Source organism: Trachypithecus francoisi, unplaced genomic scaffold, assembly GCF_009764315.1.
Source record: "Trachypithecus francoisi isolate TF-2019V2 unplaced genomic scaffold, Tfra_2.0 Lachesis_group12, whole genome shotgun sequence".
Classification (NCBI taxonomy): Eukaryota; Metazoa; Chordata; class Mammalia; order Primates; family Cercopithecidae; genus Trachypithecus; species Trachypithecus francoisi.
In genome coordinates, this window is record NW_022681457.1 from 3,621,651 (window position 1) to 3,637,762 (window position 16,112).

A 16,112-nucleotide genomic window follows, 5' to 3' on the forward strand; every position below is an offset into this window, starting at 1 on the left:
CTCTGTTTCCACACAGTAGACAATGATCTTATCTCAGGAGGCATGCCTCCTTTGATTCTCAATCCCTGATGTTCATCACAGTCTGTCACACTTGATGATGCTCACTACTGGCCTCTGAAAGGATACTGTGTTTTTGTAAAGTACAGGAGCATAAGAAGGGCCCTACTCTTCTATCCTTCATTGGTCCTAAACAGGAGGGAATGTTAACCTGATGAAGTTGTTTGCACAACCCTGGATGGACTGAGCTTATTTGAAGGTAGGATCTATTTATTTAGGGTGAGCATGTCAAGGATGATGGACACCAGCGAAATCTGCATTCAGTGCCTTTCACAGACATCACTCAGCAGTGACAGACCTGTCAAAATGTTGCTTAACCTCTCTGAGTATCAGCTTTCTAACTTGTAAAATAAGGATACAGTACTCTCATCACAAATCCTTGTGGTGATTAATCATAGAAGGCTGAAATTACTTAGCACGAGAGCTAGGAAGCACTGGGTTCCCAAAGCAAACAATTCATCCTAGTCCGTGGTCTTTTATGCATGCCAGAGCATCTGTCTCAATCATTTCAGACCTTTTTTTTTTTTTGAGACAGAGTTTCACTGTTGTCGCCCAGGCTGGAGTGCGATGGTGTGATCTCGGCTCACTGCAACTTCCACCTCCCAGGTTCAAGCGATTCTCGTGCCTCAGCCTCCCAAGTAGCTGGGATTACAAGTGCCTGCCACCCGGCCCGGTTAATTTTTGTATTTTTAGTAGAGACAGGGTTTCACCACGTTGGCCAGGTTGGTCTCGAACTCCTGACCTCAGGAGATCGGCCCGTCTCTGCCTCCCAAAGTGCTGGGATTACAGGCAAGAGCCACCATGCCCGGCCAAGGCTGCTCTTTTTAAAAAGTATGGACTGAGAAGTTTGTGAACAATATAAATGTATTTGTCACAGCTCTGGATGCTGGAACGTCCAGGATCAAAGTGCTGGTAGACTCGGTGTCTGCTCCTGATTCATAGAGGGCAGACTTCTTGTTCTGTCCAGGCATGGGGAAAGAGAAAGGAGCTCTCTAGTGTCTCCTTCATGAGGGAACTAATTCCACTCATGAGGGCTCTACCTTTATCACCTGACACCTCTCAAAGGCCCCATCTCCTAATAACATCACATTGGAAGTTAGGATTTCAACATGAATATTGGAGGAACACAAACATTCATTCTACAGCAGTGTCTGAATTGCATACACGGAAATATTTGGTCAGATTAATTTGTTTTGTGTTCCAAGACAACGTAAAACAGTGCATTCGTTTTCTACAAATGAGAGATAAGCCGCGTGCTGATGAGGAGCCACTGAAACGCACAGTGGGAGGGCTTAGTAAGTCAGGCTGCATGGTTCTGCTCTGATCTGGGTGCCATGCTGTGGGACTGTCAAGAGCATGGTCAAGGCCATAGGTCCATGCATCAAGGAAAGAGCTGGAAGAACAGCCCTAGACTCGCTTTTGCTCAGGTATGAAGTAGCCATGGTGAGAATCAGGGAAGGAGAGAGAAGGTCTAAAAAGTACACCTGGGCCGGGCGTGGTGGTTCACGCTTGTAATCTCAGCACTTCGGGAGGCCGAGGTGGGCACATCAAGAGGTCAAGAGATCAAGACCATCCTGGCCAACATGGTAAAACCCTGTCTCTACTAAAAATACAAAAATTAGATGGGCGTGGTGGTGCACACCCATAGTCCCAGCTACTGGGGAGGATGAAGCAGGGGAATCGCTTGAACTGGAGATGCGGAGGTTGCCATGAGTTGAGATTGTGCCACTGCACTCCAGCCTGGGTGACTGAGGGAGACTCCATTTCAAAAAAAAAAAAAAAAAAAAGTACACCTGGGTGCCCCTGGCGGTTTTCCCCTTCATTCATACAGAGATGAATGAGTGAATAAATGTGAGCAGAACCTTCCTCCAGAAAACGTCCATGGTGCTCTGTATCTCATGAACTATAACGAGATGCAGAAGAATCAGCCATCAGGAGCCCGCACAGAGCGCAAAGTCACTCACCGTCTCGGCAGCTCTTCATCACTGCTGCTACTCTTTTCATGACACTCCTTTTTGTCCATTTGTCAAATGTTGTATTTATCTCTTTACTGTATCTTTTTCAGCCTGAAAAAATAAAAAGAGGTTGTATTTAGGTACATGGGAAGAACCGTCAGATAAATCTTAGCTTCCGTGTCTCTAAAAGGTTGACAAAAGCACTTATTGCTCATTCAAAAGAGATGCATCAGTGGAATTGCTCCCAGTAGCAGTAGGTGCTTAGGACAGAGGCTGAAACAGGAGAGCTGCAAAATAGAAACTTCTTTTTTTTTTTTTTTGCCTCATGAAGTGGGAGTATGGATTTTTCAAATTCTTTTATTTTTGATGTAGCCCTGCGTCTGCAAGTTAAGCCATGTAGAATAGTAACTTCTAGAGATTCCAACCTGACAGAGGCAAAAGTGTGATTATTTCCTTGCCTTCCATTCTTCTCTCGTACAACTCTAATGGGTTCTCTTGCCTAAATCGTCACCTAGATTTCTTTAAAATACTTGGGTTTAGGAACCGTTGTCTGATCCATTACCTTCACCGGTTCTGCTATGACATTTTTTAATGATTAGATTTTTAAAATAATGGCTTTATGGATATATAGTTCACAAACCACATGATTCACAAACCATATAATAAACTATACAATTCAATGTTGTATATAGCATAGTTACAAAGTTGTACAACCACCACCACAGTCAGTTTTAGGACAGCGTCATCACCTCAAAAAGAAACTCACTAAGCGGCACTCCCCATTCCCCACATGCACGCACACCCAGCCACAGGCACCCACGAATCCACCTTCTGTCTCCACAGGTTTACTCATTCTGGACATTTGATTTAATAGGAGTTGTTATGGACTGAATGTATGTGTCCACCCTCAAGTTCCTGTGTTGAAATCCTAACTCCAAATGTGATGATACGAGGAGATGGGGCCTTCGGGAGGTGATGAGGTCATGAGGGTGGAATCCTCATGAATGGTCTCAATGCTCTTAGAAAAGTGACCCAGAGACCTCCCTCCCTCTTTCTACCATGGGAGAATGCAGCAAGAAGTCAGCTGTCTATGAACGAGGAAGCAGGTCCTCTCCAGTCACTGAATGCACCAGTGCCTTGATCTTGGGCTTCCCAGCCTCTAGACTTGTGAGAAATAAATCCTGTTGTTTAAGCCACGTGGTCTATGATACTTTTGTTAAAGAAGCCCAAAGTGACTAAGACAGGCATCAAACAATATATTGTCCTTTGTGATGGATCCTTTCACTTTGCATAATGTTTTCTAGGTCCATCCGTGTTATACCACATAACAGCACCTCCTTTGCTGAATAATATTCCACCATATGGAGACACCACATCTTCTCTATCCATTCAGCAGACGATAGACATTTGGGTGAGTTCCACTTTGGGGCTCTTATAAAAAATGCTGCTGTGAATATTCAGGTACAAATTTCCGTGTGGACAGATTATTTCCTTCTCTTGGGTACAGTTAGGAGTGGAGTTGCTGGGTCATATGGTAACTCTGCGTTTAACCTTCAAGGAACTGCCAGACTGTTTTCCAAAGCACCAATTTCCATTCCCACCAGCAGTGTAGGAGGGTGCCAGCTTCTCCATATCCTCACCTATAACTGTTATTATAGGCCTTTTAAAAATGGCCATTCTAGTACATGTAAAGTGATATCTTATTGTAATTTTTGAAGATTTTTATATAGTAGTAAAAATATATATTATTAATAGCATTGTAGACGCTTTGGATAACAGAAAATTAGTGAATTACAAATCACTCAAAATCCAAACGCCCATAAATAATCCATCTTAACTTTTTGACTATTTGGTTTTATTAAATATATTAAAATAGGGTGACCGGGCGCGGCAGCTCACGCCTGTAATCCCCCAGCATGTTGGGAGGCTGAGGCAGGTGGATCATCTGAGCCCAGGAGTTCCAGATTTGCCTGGTCAACATGGCGAAACCCCATCTCTACTAAAAATACAAAAATTAGCTGGGCGTGGTGGCGCACGCCTGTAGTCCCAGCTACTCCGGAGGCTGAGCTAGGAGAATTGCTTGAACCCAGGAGGCGGAGGTTGCAGTGAGCTGAGATCGCGCCTCTGCACTCCAGCCTGAGTGACAGAGACTCTGTCTTCAAAACAATAAGTAAATAAATAAATAAAATAGGGTAATACTATGCCTACTTTTTAAAACAAACTATTTGTATCCAAGGAATGCAACTTAATTTTAACAAATCAAATTGTGTTTAATACTCAGGATCATACAGCACTCCACTGTCTCACCATCCTCTCTCTGCAGTATTGTTTCACGCATCTTTAAACACACAAGTAGGTTTACAATTTCTGGTTGCAGGAAACTAGTGGGGGCACCCCTGAATCACCCACAAGTTGATCTTATCCATAGATCAAGTCTTAATACCATCTTGGAACAAAGCCCTGCAATTTTGTTTGTGCAATTACAGTGTGTCCAGCATAGTGTGACCTCAGACTCTGTGCAGTTTATTTAAGGGGCTGAAGAAAAACGTGACCGGATCAGTTTCCATACTGAGTTGAGCTCTTCACAATTACTACCAGAGATTTACAAATCAAAACATGAATTCTAGGCAGATATATCAGGCTCTTGCTGCTGGAGTGACAATGCACCTAATTATGTCCGTAGACAAAGCTAGAGAGGGTATATTTGTATATTATATCACCATATATAACAAACCATAATTATATCTCTGCTCCTGAGCAATGCAAAACCAGCTCCTAGTTAGCACCATATTAAGACGAACAGTAAAGCTGCTCAATGAAATTCACAGTTTCTTATGTGGTGGTTTTGTTCTTTGTTTGCATCTCACTACTGTTCTACAGTCGTGTCGTTTTGAAGTTCTTCACAACTTCTTTAAGAAGAAAATGAAACAATTGAATTAATTATTCAGAGTTCACCTTGGTTGAAACAGTTTGGTTTGCTTTTATTCTGAGGCAACTGGCCATTTAATATTGGAGAGTTCTAAGTTCTTTTTTTTTTTTTTTTTGGATGGAGTTTTTCTCTTGTTGCTAGGCTGGAGTGCAATGGCACAATCTCAGGTTCAAGTGATTCTCCTGTCTCAGCCTTCTGAGTAGCTGGGATTACAGGCATGTGCCACCACCACCCTGCTAATTTTGTATTTTTAGTCAAGATGGGGTTTCTCCATGTTGCTCAGGCTGGTTTTGAACTCCTGACCTCAGGTGATCTGCCTGCCTCGGCCTCCCAAAGTCCTGGGATTACAGACATGAGCCATCATGCCCGGCCTGAGAGTTCTAAGTTCTTAGAAGGTGGCTGTGTTTACCTACTAGAATTTTGTTGGTGGCAATAATCATCTAATGGGAATTCAGAGAAGTGATTTTAAATATTTGAATTCCAAAACCCTATACAAATGTTTTATTTTATCACCAATGAATTTATCAGCAATAACTGAATATTTATAATCACTCACATGTTCCAACTAGACAAACCAAATATTTCTAAGCAATTTTCAATAAAAATATAAAACTCTACATATTTCATGTATTTATGTTTAATTGTTATGTTTCTCACAGCCTGCAACAAATTTAATTTAGCTATCCTCTGAACTACAAGCTTCCCTTTGTTATAACAAACCCTTTTCTTTTATTTAAGTATTGTTATTCCAGAGTTAATATAGTATGCATTCAAATGATTTCTTATTTAGTATTATTTTACCTAGTACCATTATATATTTAATTTTTTTCTCATGAAGCTAGGCACAGTGGTTTGCGCCTGTAGTCCCAGCCACTCGGGAGGCTGAAGTGAGAGGATCCCTTGAGCCCAGGAGTTTAAGGTCACAGTGAGCTGTGAAAGTGTCACTGTATTCCAGTCTGGGTGACAAAGCAATACCTCATTTCAAGAAACAAAATGGAGTTTTTTCCTTATAAGAATTTAAAGAAGCTATACATTATTTTGGCTTTCTATAGGATTAACTAGAAGTTACTGAGACTTGATCTACAGTCTTTTTTTTCATGAGCTAAAAAGCATCTCTCACTTTAATTACATCTGTATTAGGAGAGTTATGGTCAATTTCAGCAGTTGTAGTTTCTGAGAACTTGGATAAATACAAACATGAATTACATAAAATTTATATAAGTCCAGGTATTCAAAAATGAGAAATAATGTGATATATGATCAAAGTAATAGCAAGACAATATACAATTAAATCACTCAACAATTACTGGGAATATGTATGAAGCCTTGTTGGTAAAATTCTACCTGGTACTTCTGAAATGAACAAGGCAATGGGAAATAAGTTTATCTTGTCTATTACTGAGTATCAGTGAAAGCAATAAGGTGAATGGAAAAGTCCATGCAAACTCCATTTTCAGAATAACGAGGAGACAGATTTAATTCACAGATCCAAACGTTTCTCACTGGCTGACAAAACTGTGTGAAGTCAGGGTGGAGCACGGCGGAGGAACAGGGAGGAAGTGCAGAGTGAGAAAACATAAAGAAGTCAGGAAAGGCCAGAAGAGGAACTTCCTGTGAGTAAAGCCTCATACTCGGTGATTTATCTGTAGAGTCTGAATACAAGAGCTGTAAGATCTGGGCAGTTGGAATGGAGGCTGAGCAGGAGATAGATGTGGTAGGGGCAGGGGTGGATGGGAGATCCTTGAAGATAGGGAAATGGCCTAGTGTGACAGAGTACAGAAATACTACAAAAACTCACTTGTAGAAAGCACGTTCTGCATATAATCAGGCATGGAACAGTCCCATGCATTCCATAATAATTAAGAGAAAGATATTACCGGAGCATTGCTTAAAGGTACTACAAGAAAATAGGTGAGAAGACCGGGACGTTTTGTTTTGTTTGTTTGTTTGTTTGAGATAAAGAACAATCAAAGGAAAATGATGGACCAAAATTAACAATCATTCTTGGGGGGAAGAAAACTGCACCCACAATTCCTCAGTAAAAAGGATTACACATATTCTCGGCATAATACGTCTCTCTCAGGCCAAAGGCTATCCTTGTGCTTCATGTGGACGCTATGAAATCATTCCAGTGGAGGTCAGGAAAATACCAAGTATGATCTTCCCTATTTAAGTTAAAATATTGGAAGCTTATTCCAAAATATTGGAATAAACTTGAAATACGGTAATTGAACGGAAGGACATTAAACTGTAACTCACTAGACATGTTATTTTACCCTACAAACACAACAAATTACCTGAAATAAGCTACAAAAGTAAGATAAACCAGTAAGTTAGAGAAATAATCTTTTTTTTTTCTTTTGAGACGGAGTCTCCCTCTGTTGCTCAGGCCAGAGTGCAGTGGTGCAATCTTGGCTCACTGCAACCTCTGCTTCCTGGGTTCTAGCGATTCTCCTCCTCAGCCTCCCAAGTAGCTGGGATTGCAAATATGCGTCACCAAGTCTGGCTGATTTTTCTTGTATTTTTAGTAGAGATGGGGTTTCAGCATGTTGGACATGCTGGTCTCGAACTCCTGACTTCAGGTGATTTGCCTGCTTCGGGTTCCCAAGTGCTGGGATTACAGGCATGAGTCACTGCACCCGGCCAGAAGAATCTTAATATACAAAAATGAATAGCTTTTTAATATAACAGACTATCCCAATTCCATGAAAGAAAAAAATACACCCATTAAAATAGAAACTATGGTGCCTAGAATTAAACTGTACGAAAAAACTACATGACCCATATAATTTTTTTATGTTGAAATAATTTTAAACGTGAAAAATAGCAAAGATTCGTATAAATCCTCAACCACCTTATCCTAATGTTAGCTTTATATAATTGTATTTATATATAATAGTTGTTATATATAAAATAATTGTATATGTACATTTATCATATTATATATCATACATATACATTTATTGTATTATATATAATATACAGCTGTATATGTAATTGTAATATAATAATTATACATGTAATAGTATATGTAATACAATTATCTAACCAGGAAATGGATGTTAGCATATCGTACCATTACCTAATGTGCAGACCTTATTTGAATTTTGTCTACATTTGTCTAAATGTCCACTTTCTTCTCCAAGATCTAATCGAGGATCTCACATTGCACTTAGTTGTTATCTGTCCTTAGATTCCTCCAGTCTGCGACAATTTCTTATTTTTTCCTTGTCTTTTGTGATTGTGACACTTTCGCTGAGCACGGTCAATTATTTTACAGAATGTTTATCAATTTGGATTTCTTTGACGTTTTCTCATGATTAGGTTGAGGTCATGCATGTTTGTCTTCTGTGTTCAGTCAACATGCCCCAGTCTTTTTTTTTTTTTTTTGAGACGGAGTCTCGCTCTGTCACCCAAGCTGGAGTGCACTGGCCAGATCTCAGCTCACTGCAAGCTGCGCCTCCTGGGTTCACACCATTCTCCTGCCTCAGCCTCCCGAGTAGCTGGGACTACAGGCGCCTGCCACCTCGCCCCGCTAGTTTTTTGTGTTTTTTAGTAGAGACGGGGTTTCACCGTGTTAGCCAGGATGGTCTCGATCTCCTGACCTTGTGATCCACCCGCCTCGGCCTCCCAAAGTGCTGGGATTACAGGCTTGAGCCACCGCGCCCGGCCAACATGCCCCAGTCTTTTTGGAATATTTCTTCATGTTCTGGCGTCACAATTTATTCCAATGTTATCTTGTATATTCCCTGCCCCAGCCCTGGAAGTAACCACTTCTCCACAGATCCTTGGTTCCCTTGTATTCAAAATAGTATTTAGAAACCAAGGCAGGGCACAGTGGCTCACGCCTGTAATCCCAGCACTTTGGGAGGCTGAGGTGGGCTGATCTCGAGGTCAAGAGACGGAGACCATCCCGGCCAACACGGTGAAACCCCGTTTCTACTAAAAATACAAAAAATTAACTGAGCGTGATGGCATGCACCTGTAATCCCAGCTACTCGGGAGGCTGAGGCAAGAGAATCGCTTGAACCCGGGAGGCAGAGGTTGCAGTGAACCGAGATTGTGCCATTGCACTCCAGCCTGGGTGACAGAGGGAGACTCAATCTCAAAAAAAAAAAAAGTAATATTGATTAAAAATCAAATTGCACGAGAATGCATAGCAGGATACCAACGAAATACAACTTTTAAATATACAGAAAATAATATTTAAAATACAAACCAAACATATAAATCATGCAGGGGGATTAACACGTTTCTGGATAGTGGTAACACCCGAGAGTCGCTGGATGAATTCCAGAGAAATTTCATATATTGCTTCAATTTTATTTAAAATATATTCTTACCTATGTCTTAGATATTTTACTTTAAATAATGGGCAAGGATATTATAAACTCTGCAGAAGTAAGTGTAAAATCGTGTTTTTTCCTGCCCACATTAAAGATGGCCCAGATGCTTGCACCGACCCTGTTGACCGCCCACAGCCATCATGGCGACCGGAAGTCCTAAGAGCTTACTTCCCTCAGTTCTCAGAAAGCCGTCCTTCTCTGTGAGCATTATTTCAAAAGAAGTTGAGAACTAGAGAAACCGACCTAAGAGGATTCTCCCATTTGGCCCGTCCTCTCCTGAAGTCACCACCTGCTGTTTCTCTGGAGCGCTTACCAGGTGAGTTTCAGGAGCCCCAGGGTACAGGAAGAAGAAACGGAGGCTTGTTGCTAGGACACCGCCAGGCTGCTCTGTGTTCTGCTCCTCTTGGTTAGCAAGGAGGGAGTGTAGACAAAGCGCGTGTCAGAAGGGGAAACGGGGCCCTCCCCTTGTTAAAAACAAATCCCTCTAGAAGCTCGGCATCCTGTTAGTCATAGCTTAAATTTATGACTTCAATGACTTGGCTTGGACAGTCTTTAATCTCTCTCATACTTAATTTGTTTTAATTTCTTTTTTTTTTTTTTTTTTTTTTTGAGACGGAGTCTCGCTCTGTCTCCCGGGCTGGAGTGCAGTGGCCGGATCTCAGCTCACTGCAAGCTCCGCCTCCCAGGTTTACGCCACTCTCCTGCCTCAGCCTCCCGAGTAGCTGTAATAATAATTTTTACACCAATGTTTATGTTGCTAATACTAATAATTTTACACTGTAACTGTATAACTTTAATTATTAGAAGTTTTAACCTAACTAACAAACATATGAAAGCTTCCTAAGGGAAACAATTTTTTTTTTTTTTTTTTTGAGACGGAGTCTTGCTCTGCCACCCAGGCTGGAGTGCAGTGGCCAGATCTCAGCTCACTGCAAGCTCCGCCTCCCGGGTTTACGCCATTCTCCTGCCTCAGCCTCCCGAGTAGCTGGGACTACAGGCGCCCGCCACCTCGCCCAGCTAGTTTTTTGTATTTTTAAGTAGAGACAGGGTTTCACCGTATTAGCCAGGATGGTCTCGATCTCCTGACCTCGTGATCCGCCCGTCTCGGCCTCCCAAAGTGCTGGGATTACAGGCTTGAGCCACCGCGCCCAGCCTTCTTTTTTTTTGAAACTGAGGCTCGCTCTCTCGCTAGGCCAGAGTGCAGTGATCTCGGCTCACTGCAACCTCTGCCTCCCAGGTTCAAGCAATTCTTGTGCCTCAGCCTCCCGAGTAGCTGGGACTACAGGCATGCACCACAACGCCCAGCTAATTTTTTATTATTTATTTATTTTTATTTTTATTTTTATTTTTTTGAGACAGAGTCTCGCTCTGTTGCCCAAGTTGGAGCGCAGTGGCAGGATCTCGGCTCACTGCAAGCTCCACCTCCCGGGTTTACTGCCATTCTCCTGCCTCAGCCTCCTGAGTAGCTAGGATTACAGGCGCCCGCCACCACGCCTGGCTAATTTTTGTGTTTTTAGTAGAGACAGGGTTTCACCTTGTTAGCCAGGATGATCCCGATCTCCTCACCTTGTGATCCACCCACCTCCGCCTCCCAAAGTGCTGGGATTACAGGCGTGAGCCACTGCGCCCGGCCTAATTTTTTATTATTAGTAGAGATGGGGTTTCACCATGTTGGCCAGGATGGTCTCCATCTCTTGACCTCGAGATCAGCCCACCTCGGCCTCCCAAAGTGCTGGGATTACAGGCGGGAGCCCCTGTGCCCAGCCGTAAACAATGTTTATTTGGGAATAGAGCATTGTCATTGGGAATAGACATGCCATATTAAACTATGTGTATATTCAGGGAGATAAAGGAAGACAGAAATGGGGAGGATTACATATTCTTTTGACAGAATTTTCCTTGGCTGCAAAGATCAGCAACAAGGGTGACATTAGTCTGAGGTTGGATCAGCAGTTGCTGGGCAGCATTCCTTGCAGAAATATTTTTTGTTTAAGGTTATGAAGACCTTTATGCAAGGTTGTGGCTTTTGTGGAGTCTTTTTCATTTTCGGGCACACAAGGATAACAGTCCTCTCTTCATGGCTTTCCTGGCTCTATTTGTCAGGGTTACCTTAACATAAGTGACTCCACTTTGTTCTGACAACTTTCAGATTTGCCCTTGTGATCAAGAAGTTTCTCTGAAAGCATTCTCCTGCCTCAGCCTCCTGAGTAGCTGGGACTACAGGTGCTTACCACCACACCCAGCTAATTGTTTTTGTATTTTTAGTAGAGACGGGGTTTCACTATGTTGGCCAGGCTGCTCTCGAACCCCTGACTTGTGATCTGCCCACCCCGGTCTCCCAAAGTGCTGGGATTACAGGCATGAGCCACTGCACCCGGCCTGCATTTCTTTTTTCAAAGAATTACTGTGGCATTTTTCCCAATGTCATTGTGTTCTGTGGTTCTTATCTAGTCTTCACATTTATTTACATAATGAACTTTAATGATGAATTTCTACAGAATTTTTGTCACTAAGTGGTTGCCTAGAAGTATATATACTAAGATGGAACATACTGAAATATGAACTAACTTTTCTCATTCAATTATTGATTACTTAATTAGTTTGTTTGTTTATTTATTATTTGGGGGATGGGATCTTGCAGTGCTGCCCAGACTGGACTCAAACTCCTGGGCTCAAACTCCTGCCTCAGCTTCCCAAGTAGGTGGGATTACAGGCATGTACTACTTCACCTGGCTCAATTATTTATTATTTATTTATTTTTATTTATTTATTTTTTTGAGACAGAGTCTCGCTCTGTCGCCCAGGCTGGAGTGCAGTGGCTGGATCTCAGCTCACTGCAAGCTCCGCCTCCCGGGTTTACGCCATTCTCCTGCCTCAGCCTCCCGAGTAGCTGGGACTACAGGCACCTGCCACCTCGCCCGGCTAGTTTTTTGTATTTTTTAGTAGAGATGGGGTTTCACCGTGTTAGCCAGGATGGTCTCGATCTCCTGACCTCGTGATCCACCCGCCTTGGCCTCCCAAAGTGCTGGGATTACAGGCTTGAGCCACCGCGCCCAGCCAGTCATGTCATTTTGAAGTTCCTCACAACAACTTTAAGAAGAAAGTGAAACAATTGAATTAATTATTCAAAGTTCACCTTGGTTGATATATTTTGGTTTGTTTTTATTCTGAGGGAACTGGCCATTTAATATTGGAGAGTTTTAAGTTCTTAGAGGGTGGTTATGTTTACCTTCTAGAGTTTTCTTTTTTTTTTTTTTGAGTCGGAGTCTGGCTCTGTTGCCCAGGCTGGAGTGCAGTGGCTGGATCTCAGCTCACTGCAAGCTCTGCCTCCTAGGTTTACACTATTCTCCTGCCTCAGCCTCCCAAGTAGCTGGGACTACAGGTGCCCGCCACCTCGCCTGGCTAGTTTTTTTTTTTTTTTTTTTGTATTTTTTAGTAGAGACGGGGTTTCACTGTGTAGCCAGGATGGTCTCGATCTGCTGACCTCGTGATCCGCCCGTCTCGGCCTCCCAAAGTGCTGGGATTACAGGCTTGAGCCACTGCGCCCGGCTAGAATTTTCTTGGTAGCTGAAATCACCTAATGGAAATTCAGAGAAATAATTTTTTATTTTTTTATTTTTTGGAGACAGAGTCTCAGTCTGTCACCCAGGCTGAAGTGCAGTGGTGTGATCTTGGCTCACGTTTACAACCTCCTACTCCTGGGTTCAAGCAATTATCCTGTCTCAGCCTCCCGAGTTGCTGGGATTATAGGCGTGCACCACCACACCCGGCTAATTTTTGTGTTTTTAGTAGAGATGGGGTTTCATCATGTTGGCCTGGCTGCTCTGGAACTCCTGGCCTCAGGTAATCCGCCCACCTCGGCCTCCCAAACTGCTGGGATTACAGGCATGAGCCACTGTGCCCTATCACGCTGTTTTAATATAGTCAATACAATCAAATAGTCAAAAAGTTAAGATGGATTATTTATGGGTGTTTGGATTTGAGGTGATTTGTAATTCACCAATTTTCTGTTATCCAAAGTGTCTACAATGCTATTAATATGTATTTTTACTATTACATAAAAATTAATCTTCAAAAATCACAACAAGATATCACTTTACACGTACCAGAATGGCCATTTTTAAAAGGTCAATAATAACAATTATAGGTGAGGATATGGAGAAGCTGGCACCCTCCTACACTGCTGGTGGAAATGGAAATTGGTGCTTAGGAAAACATTGGCTTAGTGCCAATTAAGGTTAAACACAGAGTTACCATATGACCCAGCAACTCCACTCCTAACTGTACCCAAGAGAAGGAAATAATCTGTCCACACGGAAATTTGTACCTGAATATTCACAGCAGCATTTTTTATAAGAGCCCCAAAGTGGAACTCACCCAAATGTCTATCGTCTGCTGAATGGATAGAGAAGATGTGGTGTCTCCATATGGTGGAATATTATTCAGCAAAGGAGGTGTTGTTATGTGGTATAACACGGATGGACCTTGAAAACATTATGGGAAGCGAAAGGATCCATCACAAAGGACAATATATTGTTTGATGCCTGTCTTAGTCACTTTGGGCTTCTTTAACAAAAGTATCGTAGACCACGTGGCTTAAACAACAGGATTTATTTCTCACAGTTCTGGAGCCTGGGAAGCCCAAGATCAAGGCACTGGTACATTCAGTGACTGGAGAGGACCTGCTTCCTCGTTCATAGACAGCTGACTTCTTGCTGCATTCTCCCATGGTAGAAAGAGGGAGGGAGGTCTCTGGGTCACTTTTCTAAGAGCATTGAGACCATTCATGAGGATTCCACCCTCATGACCTCATCACCTCCCGAAGGCCCCATCTCCTCGTATCATCACATTTGGAGTTAGGATTTCAACACAGGAACTTGAGGGTGGACACATACATTCAGTCCATAACAACTCCTATTAAATCAAATGTCCAGAATGAGTAAACCTGTGGAGACAGAAGGTGGATTCGTGGGTGCCTGTGGCTGGGTGTGCGTGCATGTGGGGAATGGGGAGTGCCGCTTAGTGAGTTTCTTTTTGAGGTGATGACGCTGTCCTAAAACTGACTGTGGTGGTGGTTGTACAACTTTGTAACTATGCTATATACAACATTGAATTGTATAGTTTATTATATGGTTTGTGAATCATGTGGTTTGTGAACTATATATCCATAAAGCCATTATTTTAAAAATCTAATCATTAAAAAATGTCATAGCAGAACCGGTGAAGGTAATGGATCAGACAACGGTTCCTAAACCCAAGTATTTTAAAGAAATCTAGGTGACGATTTAGGCAAGAGAACCCATTAGAGTTGTACGAGAGAAGAATGGAAGGCAAGGAAATAATCACACTTTTGCCTCTGTCAGGTTGGAATCTCTAGAAGTTACTATTCTACATGGCTTAACTTGCAGACGCAGGGCTACATCAAAAATAAAAGAATTTGAAAAATCCATACTCCCACTTCATGAGGCAAAAAAAAAAAAAAAGAAGTTTCTATTTTGCAGCTCTCCTGTTTCAGCCTCTGTCCTAAGCACCTACTGCTACTGGGAGCAATTCCACTGATGCATCTCTTTTGAATGAGCAATAAGTGCTTTTGTCAACCTTTTAGAGACACGGAAGCTAAGATTTATCTGACGGTTCTTCCCATGTACCTAAATACAACCTCTTTTTATTTTTTCAGGCTGAAAAAGATACAGTAAAGAGATAAATACAACATTTGACAAATGGACAAAAAGGAGTGTCATGAAAAGAGTAGCAGCAGTGATGAAGAGCTGCCGAGACGGTGAGTGACTTTGCGCTCTGTGCGGGCTCCTGATGGCTGATTCTTCTGCATCTCGTTATAGTTCATGAGATACAGAGCACCATGGACGTTTTCTGGAGGAAGGTTCTGCTCACATTTTATTCACTCATTCATCTCTGTATGAATGAAGGGGAAAACCGCCAGGGGCACCCAGGTGTACTTTTTTTTTTTTTTTTTTTTGAAATGGAGTCTCCCTCAGTCACCCAGGCTGGAGTGCAGTGGCACAATCTCAACTCATGGCAACCTCCGCATCTCCAGTTCAAGCGATTCCCCTGCTTCATCCTCCCCAGTAGCTGGGACTATGGGTGTGCACCACCACGCCCATCTAATTTTTGTATTTTTAGTAGAGACAGGGTTTTACCATGTTGGCCAGGATGGTCTTGATCTCTTGACCTCTTGATGTGCCCACCTCGGCCTCCCGAAGTGCTGAGATTACAAGCGTGAACCACCACGCCCGGCCCAGGTGTACTTTTTAGACCTTCTCTCTCCTTCCCTGATTCTCACCATGGCTACTTCATACCTGAGCAAAAGCGAGTCTAGGGCTGTTCTTCCAGCTCTTTCCTTGATGCATGGACCTATGGCCTTGACCATGCTCTTGACAGTCCCACAGCATGGCACCCAGATCAGAGCAGAACCATGCAGCCTGACTTACTAAGCCCTCCCACTGTGCGTTTCAGTGGCTCCTCATCAGCACGCGGCTTATCTCTCATTTGTAGAAAACGAATGCACTGTTTTACATTGTCTTGGAACTCAAAACAAATTAATCTGACCAAATATTTCCGTGTATGCAATTCAGACACTGCTGTAGAATGAATGTTTGTGTTCCTCCAATATTCATATGTTGAAATCCTAACTTCCAATGTGATGTTATTAGGAGATGGGGCCTTTGAGAGGTGTCAGGTGATAAAGGTAGAGCCCTCATGAGTGGAATTAGTTCCCTCATGAAGGAGACCCTGGAGAGCTCCTTTCTCTTTCCCCATGCCTGGACAGAACAAGAAGTCTGCCCTCTATGAATCAGGAGCAGACAC

The 16,112-nt window shown here is 42.6% G+C and overlaps 2 protein-coding genes and 1 long non-coding RNA gene across 8 annotated transcripts in view; 2 read left to right on the plus strand and 1 right to left on the minus strand.

Annotated features, from left to right (window-relative positions):
* LOC117091496 overlaps positions 1–3,110 on the plus strand; it is a 48,537-nt gene extending 45,427 nt beyond the window's left edge. The window contains exons 3-4 of one of the 2 annotated variants that reach the window (XR_004440438.1): positions 147–256; positions 2,856–3,110. This is a non-coding gene — a long non-coding RNA (uncharacterized LOC117091496). The remainder of the gene's footprint in view (positions 1–146; positions 257–2,855) is intronic. The other variant, XR_004440439.1, reaches the window with a different exon arrangement.
* The window catches only part of CARD8 (caspase recruitment domain family member 8), a 52,489-nt gene extending 42,750 nt beyond the window's left edge, over positions 1–9,739 (minus strand). For 3 of the 5 annotated variants that reach the window (XM_033223853.1, XM_033223852.1, XM_033223850.1), the window contains exons 1-2: positions 9,601–9,739; positions 2,022–2,123 (exon numbers count right to left, since the gene is read on the minus strand). In XM_033223853.1, coding sequence (XP_033079744.1) covers positions 2,022–2,080 — 59 coding nt within the window. In that variant the 5' untranslated portion in view covers positions 2,081–2,123; positions 9,601–9,739. Of the gene's footprint in view, positions 1–2,021; positions 2,124–9,530 lie in introns of all 5 variants that reach the window. The other 2 variants (XM_033223854.1, XM_033223851.1) reach the window with 2 other exon arrangements.
* The window catches only part of LOC117091495 (caspase recruitment domain-containing protein 8-like), a 32,501-nt gene continuing 22,899 nt past the window's right edge, over positions 6,511–16,112 (plus strand). Inside the window, 3 exon segments of the mRNA XM_033223859.1 lie at positions 6,511–6,554; positions 9,382–9,603; positions 14,965–15,066. Of these exon segments, the coding sequence (XP_033079750.1) occupies positions 15,008–15,066 (59 nt within the window). The 5' untranslated portion in view covers positions 6,511–6,554; positions 9,382–9,603; positions 14,965–15,007.